Below are 19,762 nucleotides of genomic sequence, written 5' to 3' on the forward strand. Positions count from 1 at the left end.
TGTTGCAGGGAGCATGTTTTCCCAAAGTATTTTTTCTGTTGATGTCAGTGCCTCAGCTCAGGCATAAAAGTAACCACATTTTATGTTTTATTTTGACAAACATGAAACGTTATACAGAAGGGTTTAGAATTTATATTCCCACCATGCTCTACGTTAAATCTCATGACCACTTTTTCCTGGAGATGCTCGCGCTCCCCACCCCATCATCAAGCACGCGCAGTTTAGCGCGTCCACGTGGCGTATCAAGTGTGTGCGAGACATTACAGACGCTGCATCACAGCTCATTCAATTTCTATCCAGACGCCGACCAATTCAGAGACAGCTATGGTACGTTTCCATTTAACAACTAGCTAGCTCTGTGGCATATAATTGAAAATATATTGTCATTGGAGTGTGTCTCGTCTTAAAGCAATGTATTTTAGCTCATGAACAGAGTAAATTTTGAAATGAACTCGACAGCATCAAATTGTCCCAGTCGGGTCAGCTGTGAGTGACTTCAATCCTGCTGTGTTCAGGAACGTTTGCTAGCTGGATGTTGAATCTTGGATGGTATTAAATTGTTTTAAAATGCTTTGAATCACAGGTGACTGGCCTTTCCTCGAAAACTTGTTTTATCCAGGTGTATGCTCGTCTCCTCTTGCCGTTTTAATCGCATAGTGTAGAAAGAAAACGACCTCAAAACAACTGGCGCCATTTCCTTCCTCCCAATGCTTCACTAAGTAAGGCCTAATGCCCCGTCTAGCACTTCGAGTCGCAAGTAGCAGCCTATTCCATCCGCATATACTGTCAAGTTAGCTAGCTAGCTAGTTAGTACTGCCCGGTGCTACTCCTCTCCCCGTTAATTTACCAGCTGGCTAAGTAACTGTATCTGGCTTTGTATTCGCCGGTACTAACAGCTAAGTTAGCATGGCTAACGGTGTGCATTTTCTGTGCATGCGCATACCGTAGCTACGTTCGCCATTTAGGAAGCTAGTTAATTTGATTTACACATCCTTTGTCTTGGTCCGCACGAGCCCCTTGATTTTTAACTATCGTGCGCAGGTGCCATGCCAATTGACTAACGTTATTCTGAATTATAGTACTTAGCGTTAGCTAAATTTGCAACGATAAAATAAAGTTAGCGGGCTGGTATTTTCAAGACATCGTTTTGCCTGTATATAGTGCACATGTGCGACCACTGCATTCATGGCCCCACCCTGGTTTTTGGTGCAAAGAGCATTTTTGCACCAGTAGCCAACTAGCTATTAAATGTGTATCCAGAGTAGCTTAATTTAGTGAGGGTGTAACAAAATCATACCAATGTTAGGCGAGCAATTTTTCACAACGGTGACACCCCTATCAATAGCTAAAGGTTTTGCATGTGGGCCGTTTGTCGTTGGCAAGTGTTGCGCACGACGTTCTTCCTGGTTTCTACGCATCAAGTTTTGACAAGTGGTGCATCAGAAAGAAGCACACGAGATGCTTGCGAACGACCAAATATAACTACTGTAGCCTACTACTCAAACAATTCGTCGTAAATGTTCGTGTAACACAGCTAGGTTGGCTTAACCCTGAATACATTTGCCGAATTATCAATATCGTGCTTGGACGGAAGTGCACCTTCCAGTTTCTATTGTCATTGCTTTCCACATTAGATTCACCTGAATGAAAGGTTATAAAAATTCAATTTGTTTTTTTTAGGGGGGTAAATCTCGATTTACATTAAATTTACTCGATTGATTAGAGCTATCCTATTTTCCCACTTGCTATTCATTTGTGAGGCCTTTATCATGTACCATTCTTGATCATATGAATAATGTATTACAACATGACATCAATGTGTTGGTTGTATTGTATATAAATAATGAATGGTCACTGTTGAACACGATGGGCATCTGATTCCTGCTGGGTAGTGAGATGGCTGGGTACAAGGGCTTGGCTGAGGGAAGTGCCGGTTCAGTCATGAAAAGGCCCAGCCACAGTAGTCTTCAGTGCCCTATGGGTGCAGTTGGACCGATTGGACAGCTGCAGGAAAAACAAACCAAAATTAGTTGTTCATTTCAGCTACTTGGTGAAGGATTTTGTTTTCAATTCATTTTAAGTGAATTGGAATAAAAACGCATTGAGATTTTTTGCAACAGAATCTTGTTGTGTTTCCATCTAATATTTACCCCGTGTTTTACCCAAAAGGATCAGACTATTCTGTGTCCATTAATGCTGGGTGACTCACTGGGCCATGGCTCCTGCGGACATGCTCTGATTGGAGCCCAACGCCGGGCCACTGGTACTTTTCAGCTGGCATTTACATAACAATGGCTTACTATGAATTAAACACCTTCTCGCAAAGCAATTGTCTTAATGATGCAGAGGTTGATTCTGTTCGCCACACGTCTTTAGTGTCACACCTGATGTGAACACAATTACACTAGCGCTTCATTAACATAAACACTGGAGACAGACCGGTGTGGGTTAGATCTTAGGTGGAAGTGAAGATTAGTCTCCAGAGCTACCGATGGGTTTGCAGTCAGGAACCTGACATGGCTGTGTCTTTTATCCTGTGCTGTTACTTGAACCATTTGGTGAGATTTCTGGGTATTTTATGGTAGGAAGAAAGGGATCTCTGTTGCTCAGAGGAGAATGTTTTCTGCATGGAGGGACTAAAAGGGTATAATCTTCACTGGCTCATGGTATTGGTCTTTTCAAACAGGCATCCCCAGTCAGCGCTCTAGTCTGTCTGTGACTTGCTGCAGTGTGAAGAAACATGCATTGTCTGAAGAGCTCTCAGAATGGTAACAGGAGTGCTCATTGTTTTTGGAAGATGGCAGGATTTAGTGAAGATGCATGGCGATTGGCTGCTGTTTGCAAACACTGGCCTCTTCACCCTCTGTATGAGGCCCCTGCCCTTCCTAGAGTAAATGATTGCCCTGAAAATTGAAGTCTGCCCTGGCAACGCTTTTTAAATCTTTGGCAGTCATTTCCCTCCTGTTCGTACGTCACTAATCCAAACGTGTCCAAACTCTCTGGGCTCATCACTAGATGATTACATCCTGAGCCCAATGTTTCTCTCACAGGCCCTTGCCATCCACACACCCAGAGAAAACATGCCCACACCCTTCACACACACATTCCTTCAAACTGGGTCACTACACAGTGGCAGGGCTCTGGATGATATGAAGCAACTCTCAGGCCAGGAGTGCCATTTTTTTTTTAGCAGAAGGTGGGGTGACAGGATTGGCCAAAACCTGCCGGAGGGGTGTTACAGCAAGGTTTTTGACAGTTGGACACATCCTCTGCATGGGTTGACGTAATTCCTGTTGGGTAAAATGTCCTAATGGAAATCAGAAGACCGGCAAGGTTTATAGGGCTGTTGTGACTGAGGGATGTGGCTGTTATTTCCCACAGAGGATACATTGTCTGAGACCCACCCATACATTCTATGGCTTGATTCCTTTCCCAATCTTCACTCCCATGGCTACTTTACAGCAGTTTCTTGCATGGTTATCTTGCGCGCTGTAAACTTTTAGTTTTATAGGAGGGGGGGAACCCTCCCTTTTTGAGATGCTTCAAAGCCACAACTGTTACTGGCCCTTATCAGGCAGTGGCGAACTACCAATACACACCTATTACTCATCAGGGATGTTGGTGTGGGGAAAGGTTCAAAAAGCCCTCTGCTTTTTCTAAATGCCACTCCTGAGTCACTCTGTACATCATGCTGTTATGGCCACAGCCATGGATGGTGACTGGCATAGTCCCCATTATCTTGAATGATTATGTGGGTAGAGGTCATAGAAACAGGATTGCCGTCTTGCTTATGGTGTCCCCCACCCATTGGACTAATGGGCATTCGTTCATCACTGCAAGTCATTGTGCTGCTACTTCCCTCTATTGCCTTCATCAGCTTTCCTTGAAGGGTCAATTCCTGCAGTGTGGTAAGTCTCAGGCCCCCTTCCAATTTCTTCTGTGTTTTCTGTCCTGTCACACTTCTGTGCTGGCCATTAGGACTGGATAACCTCCATTGCTGCATAAACAAGACATCTCCTGTTTAGAAATGGAGCTGGAGTTTTAGTTTTGTAATCAGTCGGTAATGATTGAATTGAATGGTTCATGAAGCCTGGGTTGCTGCAGACCATTCAGTTTTTTTGTCCCTTGGATGCATATATGATCGTAATCTCTCTGTCCGTCTCTGCGCAGGCTTCCGGGGTGACAGTGACAGATGACGTTATCACAGTCTTCAATGAGATGAAAGTGCGCAAGTTGCAGGCAAGCGAGGATGAGAAGAAGAAGAGGAAGAAGGCGGTGCTGTTCTGCCTTAGTGAGGACAAGAAGCACATTATCCTGGAGGAGGGTCAGGAGATCCTGACAGGAGATGTGGGCGTCACTGTCCAGGACCCCTACCTGCACTTTGTCAAGATGCTGCCACCAGATGACTGCCGTTACGCCCTCTATGACGCCACCTATGAGACCAAGGAGACCAAGAAAGAGGACCTGGTCTTCATCTTCTGGTAAGGGGAGCTTGGCTAGACTGAGGGGGGGGGGGGGCATCACTCTACATTGTCTAGTATGGTGTCACTTGTTGAATGTTAAAATCAGTTGGCTTCTACACTCGGGATATAAGTTAAACCCTTTCCCCTACCTGACAGGGCCCCAGATGGTGCTCCCCTGAAGAGCAAGATGATCTACGCCAGTTCAAAAGATGCCATCAAGAAGAAGTTCACAGGTGAGGCACAGACAGTTGCAGATGGGGGAGACCTATTGGGCTCTGGGCTCTCTTCAAATTAAATGCCATCTCCTTGCTTAAGCTTCCAGCTCTGATTGGAATGCATACATTTTTTAGGGTTTATATGCAGCGGTTAATTTGGAAGGGATGTAAATACAGCAATTTAGCTTTTATTAAAAAAGGTAAAGATGCCACCCAGTGCTCACTATCACCCTCTATCTTTGATGAACACGGATCTTAAACTATTTTCTAAAATTGTAGTCAACTCACTTAACCAAATTGGTGCATCCTGACCAAGGCAGGTTTGTTAAACATTTATCCTCAGATAACCTCCGTCTTTTGCGTGCATGCTTCATCAGAAACCAAAGCTCCTTGGGCAGTTCTCTCTCAACGCAGAAACAGTTTTGATAGACTGGTCAAATTTTTGGTCGGTTTTGGTACATATGGGAATTGGCTCTGATATGATTATGACTATATGCCTATCCCTTAGCCATAATAACAGGCAATAGCTTCTCTGTTTCCATTCAGAATAACTAGAAGTAGCAGGCAAGGCGATCCCACCTCTGCTATTTTTGTCTGTGGAGCCCCTGGCCCAGGCAATTTGACAATCAAAAGAAATTACACCAACATCTCGCAATTCTACAGATCACGTCATCTCATTATACGCCGACGATATCTTACTTTATCTGGACAATGTATCTCAATCCCTCCCAAAAGCTTTGAAGATCATAGACAAATTTGGCATTATCTCAAGTTACAGTACAAAGTTAATCTAACCAAATAAGCCCTACTGCCTTGACCCCAATGGAGGTCTCCATTACTTATGGAATCCCAATTGTTTCCCATTTTCAATATTTGGGAATATTTCCATTGTCAGACTTTAACAGAAAGCTCAAACAATTCAATCCAACCCAACCTCCAAAGGAGCAATATCCCTGTTGCTTTAACAATCCGAATATCTATTGTTAGAATTAATATTTCCATGGCTGAATTTCTATAGTTCAATGCGTCCCATGTCTCCCCCTTTTCACTATTTGTATAAAATCCATAGTGCAATCTCAATGTAAATGGCAAGGTCAGATGAAATATTAACACAATTGCAGAGGGAAAGACATAGAACTATCCGTACCAAATTTTAAATTGTATTTCCAGGCACTAACATTTTGTCCCATCCTAAATTGGTTTAGACATGATTCCTTCGCTATCTGGCTGAGTATAGAGATACATATGGTGTCTCCTATTGCACTGGAAGAGGTGGTCTTCACTGATATATCCCTTAAATAATTTAAACTACGCTTTGATCCTATTATTGCTCACCCAGTTTTCTATTTGGCGCAACATTGAAATAAAATAACTGGGAATCAACATGTCATGGCCATACTCTAATATTTCACAATACCTTGTGATCTGGAGGGTGATCTTTTGCATTACCCCCCCCCCCCCCATGGTCTAAATGTGGAATCTATACCCTTACTGATATCATTGTCAGTAATGGTTTGATAACATTACCAGGCAACTCCATTTTTCTATGTTTATGACTTTGGTCAGCTATGGTGTGTGTAAGTCCATATTAGGAAGGTTTTCCTAATTGTTCGTATACTCAATGTGTGTGTGTTATTGACTGTATGATCTGAACCCTTTACGGGGGGATTTCTTTACTAATAAAAATGTTTGTCAAACTATTCTGTGTCCAATGTGATGCTAAATTTCCCCTCTGATTTTATTTTAGGTATCAAACACGAGTGGCAAGTGAACGGTTTGGAAGACATCAAGGACCGACGCACCCTTGCAGACAAGCTCGGAGGCTCATCGGTAGTCACCCTGGAAGGAAGCCCTATATAAATCTAGCCCCGGGCTTCAACTGAAGCCAAACACATCTGAGGGGGTTTGGCTGTTCATTCCAATATGGTTGGGAGGAGGGGCAACGCAGGACCAGGATCATTTGTGGGACTGTTAGGGGGGGTGACAGTTTTCAAATTCCACAACTGCAGGCTTTCATTCCAATTCACACAACACAATGAAAATGAACAAAATACACACAAAAAGGAAAAAATAAATAACATTTAAAAATATAAAAAAATACAAAATTGAAGGATGATTATGAAGACTAAATACACGAAGTAAATGTTTGAGGACAGGGTTTTGTTCTCTCTGGATTCCATTAGAATGACGATCGCAGAGAAAGGGACTGGCAACAACTCCACAATTCCAACTATTGAATCCTCCAAGATATTATTCTTAATTATACTACTACCTTTTTTGCCTAACTTCCAGTTAAGTTTTCTAAGTGTGTGTAGCTGAGACTAGGTGTAGTACAAAACCATTTATTCTTGATTTGCACAAGATTCATCAACCTATTCCAGGGGAACACATTTGCTTTTATTTAATTTATTTTTTTTACATGCAAATTCCAAAAATGTTGAAGTAATTTGTTATTTCCAGTCTGAGTAAAAACAACATGGCATTGATGTAATAATTTAACACATTCCTTAAACAACAGGATTTGGTAGGGTTAGAAGTGTGAAGGTAAGATGGGGGCGATTTATTTGAACAGCCTGTGTTCAGAACTTGGGCTCGTATTGAATCGGTGGATGTTTTGTATGGTCTCTTGTCTCTAATAAAAAGGCACTAAACGAGTAACCTTTTACTGCATTTTTTTTGTCTAGTGATTAAGTAGTGGCAAGCTAATACTGTTGATAGTTTAGCCTGTTCACATCCTGAGGCTGTGTTTTTGCTTGATTCCTATTGAGTGTCACAGTGGCCTGGGTAAAAAAAATCTGGAGTACTGTTGATCTATTAAACGATTGGTTGGTGCTGCAACCTGCTTACAAGGGGCTGCTGTGGTGATGTTTGTTATTTGTAACTGGGGAACTCTTAATTTTTAAATGCAATCTTCCATAACTTTCCACTTGATTGAATTTTTGCTGTTAAATTATAATATTGAAACATAAGCCAATTAACTGTAGACTAAGCGATATGACATAGATACAGAAAGTAAAATCTTCATAGTGAGTCCATTTCCGCACAATGTAAAGTTGAAGCGTGAGGCTCACTTTCTCCGCTTGGAAGCTACTGGAAGCGGCTACCACGCTGTGAACGGTGTGAAGTGAACCCATGTACTGTGTGAGAGCAAGTTCTTGCATCTGCTCATTTCAATATCTGCGGTGCTGCTCATGGCAACATTTTGTCAAGGCTACTGTAAAGTGATAAAAAAATATAAAGATTTTAGATTTACTTTTTATAGGGAGACCAGTCAATTGAAATGAATTAGGCCCTATTCTAGGGATTTCGCGTGACTGGGAATACAGATGCATCTGTTGGTCACAGATACCTTAAAGGTAGGGGCGTGGATCAGAAAACCAGTCACTATCTGGTGTGACCATTTGCCTCATGCAGCACAACATATTTCTGCATAATGTTGATCAGGTTGGTGATTGTGCCCTGTGGGATGTCCCACTCCACTACAATGGCTATGTGAAGTTGCTGGATATTGGCGGGAACTGGAATATGCTGTCAAGCACGTTGCTCCTGAGCATCCCAACATGTTCAATGGATGACATGTCTGGCATGTATGCAGGCCATGGAAGAACCGGGACATTTGCAGCTTCCAGGAATTTTTAACAGATCCTTGCGACATGGGGCCTAGCATTAAAATGCTGAAACATGAGGTGATGGCGGCGGATGAATGGCATGGCAATGGGCCTCAGCATCTTGTCACGGATTAAAATTGCTAGCGATAAATTGCAATTGTGTTGTCCATAGCTTATGCCTGCCCATACCATAACCCAGTGGTGGGCCGTCAGGGCCAGCAAGGCCTTCTCTGCTGGCCTAAACATCATCAGAATATATATATTTTTTAAATATATTTTCCCACAAATATGTATTAAATTATTCCCCAGAGTAAGAATTATACTCTTCATTTCATAGCTTTCCTCTTGGTTGCACTGCTTCCAGCCCCAGGTTGAGATTTGGAGGGCTGGTCTTTATGTTAGATCTTTTATCCAATCATATTCAGCCATCATGTGTTGCCAGGGGTCTAAAATCTGCCCTCAGGCCTTCAGAATCAACAGTGCGGGCGCTTGTAGCTTAAAGTGAATGGAAATGAAAATTTAGTGTCAACCAATCAGCTTTAGAGTTGGCTATTGTACGCCTGCTGGCTGGCTCCAGTGTTACACAGGAGCCAGCTAGCAGGCGTAGTGCGTGCACGTCTTTTGATTGGATTACCAATATTGAGAAGCAGGTCCTATGGGCAGGTCTATGCAGATCCTCAGAACTAGGAAACTGAATTTGATAAACGAATTAATTTGCGTACGACTAAGCTGTTTTTTCAACCCACAATGGCGGAAGGAGGAGGAGATATCGATTTGGTCGAGGATATAATTATAACGCCATTCTCAAGACGAACTTTTCAAGAAAAGTTAGACATTGTAAGGAGAGGTCGCCCGACGCCGATGCTACAAAGCCTGTCACAGGCGGGAAAGGGGTTCGTTCGCCACTTTCAAAGTTCCAACTACGAGCGCTATCAATGGCTCACAGGCTCCGAGAAGCACTGCAAACTGTACTACTGGGAATGCCTATTATTTGCAAGTGATCGATTTGGTGTTTGGAGCTACACTGGCTTTGCAAACTTGAGTTGTCTAACCAAGGCAGCAACGAGACACCAAAGTACGGCTGGGCACTTACAAGCAATGGTGCTTTTGAAAACTTTTGGGGACACCCGAGTGGATCTACAGCTCAATGAACAATCGCGCAGGGCAACGGAGCTGCACAATGAAAAGGTGAAGAAAAATAGGGAAATATTGAAAAGACTCATTGATTGTGTCATGTTTTTGGGTAAACAGGAACTTTCTTTTAGGGGACATGATGAAAGTGCTGACTCCACAAACTAAGGGAACTACGTGGAGCTTCTTTCTTTTCTTTCTGAAAGCAACACAGATTTACAATACCACCTGTCCACTAACAAAGTGTTCATTGGGACGTCCGGCAAAATACAAAATGACCTAATTTATGCTATTGCTGAAGTGATGGGAGAAGAGATCAAAATGGAGATTAAAAAAGCTCCCTTTGTTGTGACGGACACAGGAGTCAAGGAGCGATTTATCCGATTTGAAGATGTGACAAGCGGCAAGCGAGCTGATGACATTGCCGCTCTTATTTTCCGTTTCTTGGAGGAAAATGAATGTAGTCTGGATAAAGTTGTGGCACAGTGTTTTGATGGCGCAGCAGTCATGGCATCTGGACTCAATGGGGTGCAGGCTAAAGTTAAGGAGAGGGCACCGATGGCCTTATTCATTCACTGCTATGCACATCGACTAAATTTAGTACTGACTCAAGGAGCCTCAAAGCTTAAAGAATGCAAGGTCTTCTTTGCCAACCTCAATGGTCTTGCAGCATTTTTCTCACGATCCCCTAAGCGCACGCAACTGCTGGATGACATCTGCAAGCGTCGTCTTCCTAAGGTTGCACCAACGAGGTGGCAATATACATCTAGATTGGTCAATGCAGTCTTTGAAAAGAGAGTTGCCCTAAAAGAGCTGTTTAACCACTTACTGGAACATCATGATGACCATGACGGGGATACTGTGCTTATGGCTGATGGATTTAATGCACGTTTGGATGATTTTGAGTTTTGTTTTTTGCTTGAAACATTCAATGGGAATTTTAATTATTCGGATGTGCTTTTTGGAATTCTACAGAAACAAACTTTGGATGTACAATTCTGCCTGACAAGGGTGAACGAGTTTTGTGACACAATTGAGCGAGAGAGGTGCAGGTTCAGTCAAATCTACGATGACACAGCGCGCATCTCAAGTTCACCCAGCGCACGCAGAGGCCCAGCACAAGGAGACCCTCGCACATACTATCAACAACTCCACAGCAATATTCTGGACAACATTCTTTGCCAGATACGAAACAGGTTTCAAGACCACGAAAAATTAATGTTTCTCTCCCTCCTGGACCCCCGGCACTTTCAGACCTACCGGAAAAAAATCCCGCAAACAGCCTTCTCCAGCTTAACAGAGAGTCACGGAACACTGTTCGACCTATCCAAGCTAAAAACAGAACTGACTGTAATGTATGCTATGACTGATTTTGAAGGGAAAAGTCCCTCTGATCTCCTTGATTTCCTTAAGCAGAAAAATCTGAATGAGGACATGGGGCAACTTTACACATTGGCATGTGTGACAGTGACTATCCCTGTGTCCACGGCTTCTGTCGAGCGGTCATTCTCGGCCTTAAAGCGAATCAAAACGTATTCCAGAAATGCTACTGGACAGACTCGGCTTTCAGCATTAGCCTCCATGTCGATAGAAAAGGACTTATTGGTGGAACTAAAACGCACAGATAGACTGTACAACAGAGTCATTGAAGTCTTCTTGAGGAAAGAAAGGAGGAAGGATTTTGTGTTCAAATAATCAGTCTTTGGTGAGTAGGCATACAATGCATGTTATTTTTTATTAAATGTGTATGTATGTTTCGCATTTTATTTCGTTAATATTAAATACCCTATATATTAACAAAATAAAATGGCAAATAGCCTATGCTGCAAATTATTTGTTTTCTTTCTTTTATTTTCAGTGAATAGTTATGTGTCTTTATCATCACGGTGAAACTGCTTTGGAGGCGACAATGCGCTGTTTAGTGGACACACTGTATTTATTTTTTGGGGGACTTAAAGCTCAAAGTTTGTGGACCAGAAATGGATAGAAGAAGAATATTAATATAACTCTGTTGCACTCGACTATGTTCTTGCCTATTAGTTGAACTGTACTGTATTGTACTCTTCCCCTGCAATTCTCTGAATAAAAATGTCAATTTCAAGGTGACGCAACGCCTGGTTATACTGCGTTTCTGTAATAAGAGGTGGATTAATTCGGGTGGGACTGTGTAGGACCTCACTGAAGGCCCAGGCCCCAGGCCCACGGCACGCTACTGCCATAACCCCACCACCACCATGGGGCACTCTGAACGTTAACATCCGCAAACCGCTTGCCCACACAACGCCATACATGCTGTCTGTCTGCCATCTGCCCGGTACAGTTGAAACCTCGATTCATTCCTGAAGAGCACACTTCTCCAGCATGCCGGTGAGCGTTTGCCTGCTGAAGTCGATTATGACGCCGAACTGCAGTCAGGTCCAGACCCTGGTGAGGACGAAGAGCACGCAAATGAGCTTCCCTCAAGACGGTTTCTGATAGTTTGTTCAGAAATTCTTCGGTTGTGTAAACCCACAGTTTCATCAGCTGTCCAGGTGGCTGGTCTCTGACGATCCCTTAGCTGAAGAAGTCGGATGTGGAGGTCCTGGGCTGGCGTGGTTAACCGTGGCCTGAGGTTGTGAGGCTGGTTGGACGTACTGCCAAATGCAAAGGAGAAATGCTAACAGGGATGTAAAGAAATTTCTGCACAAAATGTTTTTTTGCATATGGACATTTCTGCGATCTTTTATTTCAGCTCATGAAACTTGGGATCAACACTACATCTTGGGTTTATATTTTTGTTCAGTATATATGAAGAGACACTGGCATCATACATTCTAAATATATTTGTATACTGACCACTAGAGAGCACTCTAACTCCACTTCTGAAAAGTGGATTCCATTTTACAGAAGCAAGCCATTCTTTGTATACCTGCTGGTTTCCATAACACAAGAGCTCGGACAAGCAATCATGATAGAAATCTGTTTATTAAAATAGATATAGGCATTTTCAAAAAATAAAATTATTACCAACATTCTGATTCCCCCCCCCCCCCATATGCTCAAAAGCAAGTTGAATATGCTGCCAGCATTCAGAGTAAGAAACCCCCTCCTAGGTTTTTAGAATGTATTTGATTGATTTCACCATCTATACCTTTGAGCCTTTTTGACATGTTTGATGTATTGAGGCTCAATATGTTTTCAGTGTTGCTAGGTATGCCTCTGGATCATTGGGGACAAGTATGCCTTTTAACAAGTGTCTTTCTACACAATGACAAGTTCCTGTACTCTCCAAAACCGTTCCCATCCTTCAAGACATTACCTAAACAAATAAACCGTCCCGTCACCACGTCTTTGTAAATTCAACTCCACACCCACACATTTGATCCTAAGTGTTGAAAAGCATGCGGTCGCGGTATTATAGAGTACAATGGGAGAGTATGATATATATAAAGAAAATCAGTCCAGTACTTCCCTCCATTGGCTAAAGCTGGTCAGTACATTGTAGAAAATGAACGGCTGCTACCACAGTTATAAAACAGGAGAGACGCACGCAAGGAAAGGATCAGTGTTATTCTTTTCCCTCTAATAAAAGTGGTTCTGTTTAATACAGTGGAAATATCGACTCAGTGTTGTGAAGCTGACCAGAAGGAAAAGGGCATTAAAAGCTGCTGTGATGATAGCAGACGTGTTAGAAAGGAGGCATAGACCCCGAAAAAAGGAGCTAGTTAAGTCTGAGACAGAAAAACATTTACATTCACTGAGGGAACTGAGTTTGATCCAAAGGGACATTCCTGCACTTTCCAGAGTAAGGGACAGTCACAGTGGTTGACGCCTTTCCAAGGAAAACATGTTATGGCGCATGAAGGTTTAGCAGTCCTGTTTTCTTAGATAGTATTGAAGATTTTAAATATTTATTAGGATTAAATCCAGTTTCACTCTTGCCCGTTATAGAATGAGTTGAGGAGTAATTTCCTCTCCACATCTCCTTTAAGGGATTCTGTGCTTACTTTAATCACTTTTCAGTCATGAGCTTCATAGCCTCCACCTTCTCTTAGTTCATCCCCCCTCCCCTTCTCTCTCTCAGTCCTGGATACAGTCCGCTCGGTTCCCATGCACCCAGTAACAGATCTGGGCAAACTTCATCGGGGTGAATCTCACAGCCACGTTGTAGTCTCGGTTCTCCCCGTCAATCTCCAGCCACTGGTGTCCAGAGAAGATGCCGATTACTTTCCTCTCCCAGCGTTCCAGAGCCGTGTCCCACACACGGCCGTACACCCCCGAGCCGCTGGCCCCCGGCCGGGCATCACAATGCTGGTAGATCAGGTCGTTAGACTCATCCTCCACAGGACAAAAGCGGTAGACCAGCTCCCCAGGCCTGTCACTGTCAAACCCAGAGAAGTGGATGCGTTTCCCTGCCAGGTCATCAGAGGAAGGAGCCACAGACAGACGCATGAAGGGACGGCGGTGGGGCCAGCGCAGTTCCAAGAGGGCGTAGTCAAAGTCCATGCTGACCTCCTGGGGGCCCTGGATCCAGCCTTTGGGGACACGAGTGCTTTTGACCCGGACCCAGCGCACCAGGGGTATCTTGGTGGGGGCCTGACTGGGCTTGGTGCCGTTGATGTACGGAGGAGTCAGGAAGCCCACCCTCAGCTTACGGGCTCCCTTGACGTAATCCTTCCCATCATGCACGCAATGGGCAGCGGTCAGAACGTGGCGTTGAGACACCAGGACCCCGGTGCAGCCGGTGGAGATCCTCACGGCTGTGGAGAACGGGTAGTCCAACAGGAAGTGGTCACCGCGGATGTTGAAGCGCCCATCAGCCCCGTAAATCTGCCGTTTCTGACGCCTGTGCCTACTGGTAACTCTCCATCCTCTTATTGGTGGTGGTTGAATGGCAGGACTGATGGTGCCCTCATAATCATCCTCGTCCTCCACATCCATAGTGGTGAGGGTACGAGAACCATCCGCATAGAGCGTCTCGAAGGCCAGCTGCTCAGTCAGGTGCTCTCGCCTTCGCTCTTGCTCTCCCTTGTGGTAGCAGCTGGCGTTACAGTGAGTGGTGAAGTCCAATTGAGTCTCAGCACTGAAGCGAGAGCGGGAGAGGGGCAGGGGTACATGGGGCACCAGTGAAGGGAGGTGGACAGGATCTTGGTGAGGGAGTGCTCGGGATGACAGAGAGAGGGGGAGGAGGAGCAAGAGGAGCAGCACTGAGGCGGAGGGATGAGCCAGGCCAGAGTTTGGATGTGGAGACATGGTCGTTGATCAAAACACTGAAATGAAAAACAGATACATTTTACGTACATTCAACCACAATACACAAAATACAATAAATAAGGAAATCACTTATCCTTGAGAAATGGAATGGTATAGATTAACGAGGGACGTCATGGACTTTGCGGAAACCCCGTTTGATTAATGACGCTTAAAAACAGGTAATCACTAATTAAACAAAACGGTGTGGAGATTAGAACACTGGCTTGTCTCCCTGATTTTAGTGAATCATTCACAAACACTCACATTCCGAAATCCCCCATAAAAATCAATCCACTCTGTCTGACAGGTGGATTCCAAATCCCCTCGCTCAGAGCCTATACACGTGGGATCAGTTAATGCAGGTTCATGTTGCAATGCAGGTCTACATTTTCATTTATTTTAAGAGGTAACAACGCAGCTCCTGTTCCTGCCTATACTGTGGGCTATTCATAAAATGTGATTTTAAACCGTGCTACAAAGGGGCTGACAAGCATTAAAATGTCAGTTCTGCTGGAGGTTTGATATATTAGCCTCAGGAGAGAAACATCTGATTATGTACACAAGATAAGTATAGATGGAAAGTAGGTGTTGGGGCACACATTGGATATCAGTCGTGATGGAAAATATGACACTGCATATGTTTATTTTTTCTCCCAATTTTCATGGTATCCAATTGGTAGTTACAGTCTGTCTCATCGCTGCAACTCCCGTACGGACTCTCGGCAAAGGCCGAGAGCCATGTGTCCTCCGAAACACAACCCAGCCAAGCCGCACTGCTTCTTGACACAATGCCCACCTAACCCAGAAGCCAGCTGCACTAATGTGTCAGAGGAAACACCGTTCATCTGGCGACCGTGTCAGCATGCACTGCACCCGGCCCGCCACAGGAGTCACTAGAGCACGATGGGACAAGGACATCCCTACCGGCCAAATCCTCCCCTAAACCAGACGACGCTGGGCCAATTGTGCGCTGCACCATGGTTCTCCTGGTTGCGGTCGGGTGCAACAAATCCTGGACTTGAACCCAGAATCTCTAGTGGCACAGCTAGCACTGTGATGCAGTGCCTTTGACCACTGCACCACTCGGGAGGAACACTGGATATGGTTACACAGCCTATTTGTCTGCCAATGAACTTGTATCATTAAGTTTTTCATCTTGGCCACTGTGCTGTGTATGTGTGGGAGGATAGAAGGATTGAAGGGGACTTTATTACAGCTTGTTCAGCAGAAAGAAAAGTGTCTCAAATCATATTTATGATAAGGCTCAGGGGCAACGTGGTGTCTGCCATCAACCATGAACTAACATTCTATGTATGAGCATGCTTGGCAGGCTCAGAGGTGCTAGGGGAACTCGATAGGTCTGAAAATGATGGACCCTTGGGCTGTAGTGGCAGGTGTCTAAAAGTGAAACAAGACAAGTTGAGGCATAGACGTACGGACCGGATTTGTCACACAAAGAGAGATTCCCGCCACACAACTGTATTCTATATCACAGTGTAGCCAGAGAAGATACAGTTACTCAAAGGTGCTCATGTCTAACCTACACTGCTATGCAGTCAAAAACAACTACACCCGTCTCTATCAGCAGTCATTACATCCTGGCCTCTGATCCCATCCACATGAAACATCTACATTTAGCAATCTTTAATTGGGTTCCATTTAATTTGCACTGACATTATTACAAACACATTGTCAGAGTACTTAACATGTGTCTAAATCTATTTTAAGATTTAGTGCTCTTAAGTGCTCTTAAAGTCTGTATAGACTGGGCCATTTATAATTTCCATGGTCTGAGACAGACTAGCTTTAATTGGGGAAAGGGGATAGTGTGTTGAGACAAACCACACATCTAACCACACTAACCTATAATAAGGAAGCATTTGATGAAGGACACAAAATAATCAATAACATAGTTCAAGAAATATCATGGTGAGTCCATTTTCCAAAAGTTGTGGAGGGGTGAGTTTGGTTTGGGTGACCCTCCATTTTAAGTCCCAAAGTACACAACAGTAAATTGAACCCCACATTAGAAAGATCCTCCAGCTCTAACACATTGTAGAGCCAAACAGTGCCTAACAGCCTTTTGGAATCCTCTCTTAAACAAGACACTGGACCTCAACTAATTCTGTCAACACTTTCCATCAGAGTAATGTCAAATGCAATTCAATTGCAGTCAATTTAATTTGGAAAGGCAATATAAATTGAAAAATCGTTCCCATTTCCATGTGGATCCCATTTCTGACAACTGAAGGTTATAGCTGAGAGGTTTTTAACAAGCACCAATACACCTACTGTATATAAGCTACAAAGGCACACAAACATTCCAGTAATGGACCTCTGTACACCTGAAACCTGTCGGCATTCTACAGCTCACCTTTGACCCTTAAGTGAAGGCTCTGAAATTCTGAGAACAGCCTGCTTCCCAGGGCCCGAGATTTGTCCTGAAAACCCCCTCACTGGGTCTTTTGTCTTTCACCAAAATCATGAGTGAAGGTAGTATTGTCCCATGTCCACTCCTTGGGTTGTTGTCAGACCTCAAAGAGAACAGATGATGTGTACCTTGCTCTGTCACTATTGAGACGCACCAGTACAGAGGAATAGTGCTGGGAGGCAGTATAGTCAACTTACTGAAAAATTCAGTGGGGCTGGGGGAAAAGGTAGGCTTTGGCTTTAGTTAATGTTTAGCAATGCAACATTCACTTACAGTAAGTAGTAGGCCTATCCAGTGGAGCAACATGAGTTACTTTGTAACAGATTTCCCAGGCAAAAAAGTAATCTTACAATGTTGCCTCTTGGTAACACACCAGGTATAATTATATTCAAAATAATAATTAACAAATTATTAGGCTACTTACAATGAGTAAGACAATAAATGCGCAGTGTACCTTTTTGTTAAACAGTTAAACAGAGTCTGTGTTTAAATCCTATTCCCGTTTTCGCCCCCTTCAAAACTACCGGGCATCTCGATTCCCCAGATTTCTCCCATCTCTTCAGTGTGACAGGTATCCCTCTCTCTTCACAGTCCCGCAGAGAGATAGTCCCCTCTTTAATAACGTCTCCAAATCAATTCGGTCCAAGCAAAGTTTATCGATGAGAGTCAACTACAAGCTTGTGTTCCTACTCAATGTGACTATCCGTCCCTGGGAGTCGCTTAAACGGCTGTTCGGTTCAAAGGCGATTACAAATAACTGAAAATGTTACTGAAAAGACATTTAGAGGCGCTCTCCCTCACGGTCCTAGCGCCCCTGTTGTATACAAAAGCCGTAGCATGTCTCAGCTGGATAAGAATCTGCTTTTAGGATGGTGAAGATGGGGCCTAGGGGAGCACATATCTGAAACATTTTGAAGCCCTCAGCTCAAGATCAGTGTGTCCTTCAGCTGCAAAAAAAAGTCCCAAGTGACACAGTAACTTTTTTCTCCTCTCAGGAGTAGACTTTGGCACAGGGGTTGGGAGTGAATCAAATGTGAAAAGCCTAAAGCTATATCAAATGCCACCTGCCAATTAGAGCCGAATAGATGCTGAAAAACACAAATTGCTACAGACTCTTAGAATAATTAGTCCCTGCAGGCACATGCACTACCTTTGCCATTCCAGTCTCCAAAGTGCCCTTTTGGTTGGCGGTATAAATCGCCCCAAAATTGTCTTATCTGCTAAATTTCTTTGTCATTGTTGTTAAAAACCTATGGCCACAAGTCGTTAAGTTCTCCACCTCCCACCCCACCCGGTCCGTTGGTTGCGCCTATTAAGCTGCTTGTACGGAGCTCGGTACCCAAACATGCTTTTCTTGAGAGATGCTGTCACCGGTCGAGTGTGTGAAGCTAGCAACTTAGTTTAAATATAAACTACTGCTACAATAGCCTAATAACATTTGTTTAATACTTGATAACAGTTGATTTAGCCTACATCATCATAATCATCAATATTTGGTCTGGTTGGCTGATACGCGCAGCAGAGAGGCAGAAAGAGAGCTAGGTAAATAAATCACAATCAGTAAAATAAATCAAGCTAGCTAACTAGTATATTTAAATCAATCATCAACATCAATGATCAGCTGATAGTCCACCCTCTTTTCCGATGTCTTTTGGAGGGACTGTAACTAGCTTGCTTACAATTTGTGATGATGAGTGAGTGTGTTGTTGTGTTGTGTGGCGAAGACGCGCTAGGCAAGTCTCTCTCCACATATGCGCACTGACCCCAGCCAATTCGTGCGCACTCATGGTTTCATTGTGCAATTGTTTGTAAATGTTCATCAATTCCCGCTATATAGCCAATCATATATATACACTACATGACCAAAAGTATGTGGACACCTGCTCCTTGAACATCTCATTCCAAAAGTCATGGGCATTAATAAGGAGTTGGCTTTCCACTAGATGTTGGAACATTGCTGTGGGGACTTGTTTCCATTCAGCCAGAAGAGCATTAGTGAGGTCGGGTACTGATGTTGGGTGATTAGGCCTGGCTCGCAGTCGGCATTCCAATTCATCCCATTCACTGTCTTCTTGGTAAGCAACTCCAGTGTAGATATGGCCTTGTGTTTTAGGTTATTGTCCTGCTGAATAGTGAATTCATCTCCCAGTGTCTGGTGGAAAGCAGACTAAGCCAGGTTTTCCTCTAGGATTTTTCTTGTGCTTAGCTCCATCCTGTTTCTTTTAATCTTGAAAAACTCCCCAGTCTTTTTTTTTAGCCTGAAAAACTCCCTAGTCCTTAACGATTACAAACATACCCATAACATGATGCAGCCACCACTATGCTTGAAAATATGGAGAGTGGTACTCAGTAATTGTAATAGTAAATCATTGTAAATAAGATTTATTTCTTAACTGACTTGCCTAGTTAAATAAAGTTTAAATAAAAAATGAAATGTGTTGTATTGGATTTTCCCCAAACATAACACTTTGTATTCAGGACAAAAAGTGAATTGCTTTGCCACATTTTTTGCAGTATTACTTTAGTGCCTTGTTGCAAACAAGAATATTTTGGAATATTTTTATCCTGTACAGGCTTCCTTCTTTTCACTCTGTCATTTAGGTTAGTATTGTGGAGTAAGTACAATGTTGTTGAGCCATCCTCAGTTTTCTCCTATCACAGCCATTAAACAGCCATTTTGTT

At 43.5% G+C, this 19,762-nt stretch overlaps 2 protein-coding genes across 5 annotated transcripts; one reads left to right on the top strand and one right to left on the bottom strand.

Moving 5' to 3' along the window:
• Positions 1-213: 213 nt before the first annotated feature.
• Positions 214-7,333, top strand: LOC120062341 (cofilin-2-like). The gene is made up of 4 exons (XM_039012234.1): positions 214-327; positions 4,171-4,481; positions 4,620-4,696; positions 6,426-7,333. The coding sequence occupies exons 1-4, from the start codon at positions 325-327 to the stop codon at positions 6,536-6,538; spliced, it is 504 nt and encodes a 167-aa protein (XP_038868162.1). The 5' UTR covers positions 214-324; the 3' UTR covers positions 6,539-7,333.
• Positions 7,334-12,409: 5,076 nt separating this feature from the next.
• Positions 12,410-17,828, bottom strand: LOC120062342 (serine protease 23-like). Of its 4 annotated transcripts, XM_039012237.1 has the most exons (3): positions 17,535-17,828; positions 17,024-17,183; positions 12,410-14,666 (listed from the first exon to the last, which is right to left on the bottom strand). In XM_039012237.1, exon 3 carries the CDS (start codon positions 14,647-14,649, stop codon positions 13,477-13,479), a length of 1,173 nt encoding a protein of 390 aa, XP_038868165.1. In that variant the 5' UTR covers positions 14,650-14,666; positions 17,024-17,183; positions 17,535-17,828; the 3' UTR covers positions 12,410-13,476. The 4 variants fall into 4 exon arrangements, with proteins under 4 accessions (XP_038868165.1, XP_038868163.1, XP_038868166.1 ...); XM_039012235.1 differs by lacking the exon at positions 17,024-17,183; XM_039012238.1 differs by lacking the exon at positions 17,024-17,183 and having other exon boundaries at positions 17,505-17,828.
• Between the last annotated feature and the right edge of the window lie 1,934 nt (positions 17,829-19,762).

This window comes from Salvelinus namaycush, chromosome 17 (assembly GCF_016432855.1).
Source record: "Salvelinus namaycush isolate Seneca chromosome 17, SaNama_1.0, whole genome shotgun sequence".
Taxonomy (NCBI): domain Eukaryota; kingdom Metazoa; phylum Chordata; class Actinopteri; order Salmoniformes; family Salmonidae; genus Salvelinus; species Salvelinus namaycush.